Source organism: Plasmodium cynomolgi, chromosome 12 (genome assembly GCF_000321355.1).
Source record: "Plasmodium cynomolgi strain B DNA, chromosome 12, whole genome shotgun sequence".
Lineage (NCBI taxonomy): Eukaryota > Apicomplexa > Aconoidasida > Haemosporida > Plasmodiidae > Plasmodium > Plasmodium cynomolgi.
Genome location: NC_020405.1, coordinates 2,973,479 through 2,977,379, shown reverse-complemented (window position 1 = coordinate 2,977,379; position 3,901 = coordinate 2,973,479). Strand labels below are relative to the sequence as shown.

Genomic DNA, 3,901 nt, shown 5'->3' with positions numbered 1-3,901 from the left:
TAAAAGGTGTCACACTATGAAGCGTTACAACGCAACATATGAGCAAGTTTTCATTTTACAAAATCGATTTAACAAAACAAAAAAAAAAGAAAAGAAAAAGTTTCACAAATGAGCGTGTGCATATACAGACAGGGGAGGGAGAGGATTAACTCTTTAATGGGCCACTCATTCACGCGCATTTTTAATGATGATCCTCCCGATGTGAAGACCGTACGCGATGAATTAAAAAACCCTTCCAAGGGAGCAGGCATGTATACACCCTATACGCCCTATACACCCTGTACACCTACACACCCAGTGTTAAAAGCACATGGGCAATAGGGACTCCTCTATATTTTTTAAAATTTCTTTAATTTTTAACAAAATTGTAACTTCTTCACAGATGACTTCCCGGTTGTCTATATCGACGTACACATTAACGTCGTTGTTGTTATTATCCTTTACCTCAAACTTCAGTATTTCATAAAGCATCCCCCCATTGAGAACACGCACAACGGGTTCCTCCTCATCAGTGGATATTGCTAAACTAGCATCTGCTGCAATATAGTCAAATAATATTTTATCAAGGGAGCGGAAATTCTTCATTTTGTCTCTTTGCCCGCTTTGTTCATCATGATCCTCGTGTACATCAACCTGTTCTTCCATTCTGTTATGATCGATTTGGTTCACCTTGTCAGATGAACACGATTGGTCATTCTTCAAATTAGCCATCCCATTTGTGTATGCATCGTTTACTTCTTCGTTTTTTTCCTTCTCGGGACTTTCACTGCTATTTTGCAAAAGGAACCTTTTCAACTCCACTTTGGAAAATCTCTCCACATTGGTATAATTTTCCTGGACGTACGAAATTATCATTTCATAAATCTCGTCATCTGTTACTTCGTTGCAGATGAGTAGGTGGTTGTTATTCTTCATGGTGTCGAGAAATTCTAGAATTAGAAAATTGACGCTGTCCGCGACTAGGTCGTTCACTGGACTTGAAAGCCAGTTAATCCTTATGACCTTCTCTGCGCTGCAGTGCTGGATTTTTACGTCCTGCACGAAGATGACCGCTCCGCCGTTGTCACCATTGACACTGCCACCACTGCCACCACTGCCACTGTCACTATCATTCCTACCACCGCCCCCCTCACCCTCCATATGCGTTTCCTCGTATACCCCCCTCAACATATGATACAGCAGCTCGAACTTGTAGGGGAATTTTATGCTAATCGTCTGATCGATCAGTGCAGTCTTCAAATTTGTATACTCATAAATGTCCTTGGCGTAAATCATAATCGGGATGGCCTTCGGCTCCGAGATGATTATGGCATCCACTCCGTTGGGAATTGTTTTCTCCTCTCCATTTCTGTCGCTTCCTTTTTCATCCTCTTGGTTGGTACTTCCCTCAGGGGGGGGATATTCCCCCGACTGTTCATTTTTTTTCTCCGCGGTTGCATCCCCCCGATTGCCGTCACCCACCACGTTTGCTTCATCCACTGCATCCGATTTTTCCCCTTGTAACCCCTCCCTGCGCCGAGCCAGATACCTAATATGGTGGGAAAGCCGACCAAGAGACACCACGTGGTCACTGTGCTCAAAGCGAAAAGTCAGCCTCTGCAGCAACTCGGGCGTAAAAACAGACAGATATTTTTTCTCCTCAGTTAGCTTATTTTTCAGTCTGTTCAATTCATTCCTATCCCCGTGCACAAGAACCACATTTGGACACTTCAACTTTTCAATAAACGTTTTGGTTTGATTAAAATCAGAATGAGCACTGAAGGAAATTTCTTCGAAGCGGCACCTCCTCTTAACAAGTTTATCGTTAATGAGGACATACTCCGGTTCAGTTTTTAACTCATCAGCCAAGGTCCCCTTGACTGTATACCCAGTAAGGATAACTCCACTTTTTTTATCAGGTGCAATGATATTAAAAATATTTTTCGAAATTCCATTCTGTAGCATACCAGGCGAAGCCATAACAACACACGGATTATTATCTTGATATAAATAATTCAAAATGGAGTCCAACGATTTCGCATACTTTACGAACTTAAAATTAAAAGGATTTTTTCCTTCATTAAGTACATGACGTACAAAATCTCCACACAAATTTATGAATGTCTCATATATACATAACGATTTGGTAGCCATTGACGAAATGTAAAAGATGGGGATTTTCTGCAACTGTGTATTTCTTTCCCAATGTTCCTCCATAATTAGTAGCAATTCTTGAGCCCTCCCTAAGGCAAACACCGGGAGTAACACTTTCCCTTTATTATTTAATATACTCGTAATCATGTTAAGGAAGCGAACTTCCCTTTTTTTTCTATCGTCATGCACTTTTATTCCATATGTTCCTTCGCAAATCAACACGTGCACATCGATTGTTGGGATCTCTGCTATGGGAATGTGTCTATCCACTTCCCTGCTATAATCTCCTGTGTACAAAAAACGTATGTTATTTATTTCCACTAAAAACATGCATGCACCGATGACGTGTCCTGCTCTATATGCTGTAAATTTTACATCCTCAAATTCTATGTGTTCGTGAAAATTCAAGGTTTCTATCATTTTCATCGCTGCATTGATATCATTTTCGTCATACAGTACATTATGCTTTATATCTCCATCTCCCATTTCGCAAATGTAACTTTGGTAATAATCATCGTCGTCATTGTCTTCACTTCCATACTCATCACTGGAGTATGGTCCTCCCCTTTTCACTTTATTCCCATACTCGTCCGTTTCATTTTCACCCGGTTCATTTTTATTTCGACTTCCTTTCATCTTATTCATCATGTGCATACATTTTTCAATTCGTGCATAGTCGTTCCATAATAAATAGCAAATACTTTTCGTGGCCTCGGTCATATATACCTTTCCTTTAAAACGAGTTCTGTTAACTAGGTACGGTAAAGCACCACTGTGATCCATGTGAAAATGTGTTATTAAACACAAGTCTACCTTCGAAATGTCGTACGCGTCATAGATGGGTAAACATCCGATCCCCATAAAGGCAGGGTGAATTCCACAATCCAACATGATTGACCTGTTCGCACTTTCTATAATCACGCACGAACGACCCACTTCGCTCGCGCCACCCAGGCACACGATATTGATGTTGTTCATCTTGTTCGCGTCACTGGGGGAAAAAGGGCTATCCACAAAAAAAAAAAAAAATAAACTCAAATGCTTATCAAAAAAAAGCAAGTCCTTTTTTTTTGTGACTTAAATAAGTACGCGAGGAAAATAAAAGCGACCGAGAGAGTCTCCTCTATGATTTCTTATCATGCAGATGTTGTCACCTGGGATGCTTCACACATGTGTGCTTATGTTAGCTATGCTTGGCCACTTCCTAACTCGTGGAGGCCCCCCCAAAATGTGTATACGCATATGACACACACCCTGTGGGGAAACCCTACTTATATACATGAATCCCTTTTTTTTTTTCGTTGCGATATACGGGATGGAGACACACAAATAACATGATGGTATGTCTTCCCCCTGTGTTTATTCTCCCCCAGAAAAGGACATCCCTCGGATTTTATTCTATCGTTATGCAAAGTTACTTACCACTGTTAGAAAATTTCAACGGTGATCTCATTTTTAGTTTTTTTCCCCTTGAATTTTTTTTTTTTTTTTTTTTTTGGCCCCCTTGCTGAGTTGTTCGTGACATTGTCCTACCTTCACAATTCGGATAAAGCTTTTCTTTCCTCAGCCAAGTTAAATGCAGTTTGGGTATATTTTCTTCTTTTGATCTTCACTCTGTAGAGGAACACCTTACTTTTGTCATCACCTACTTTGGCGCTCAATTTACAACGCTGTGAATTGCCCTCAAAAAAGTGCGCCTCTAATCGTTGTCATCACGTGGCCCTTTTTTGCCACTCCCCCGGAGAAGTGTACTTTATATCGATATGAA

The 3,901-nt window shown here is 40.6% G+C and overlaps 1 protein-coding gene across 1 annotated transcript; it reads right to left on the bottom strand.

Moving 5' to 3' along the window:
- Positions 1-301: 301 nt before the first annotated feature.
- On the bottom strand, positions 302-3,139 carry PCYB_127660 (cleavage and polyadenylation specifity factor protein; the record flags this gene model as incomplete). Its single annotated transcript, XM_004224100.1, has 1 exon — positions 302-3,139. A coding segment is annotated over exon 1 (2,808 nt), but the record flags the coding sequence as incomplete, so codon positions are not given.
- Between the last annotated feature and the right edge of the window lie 762 nt (positions 3,140-3,901).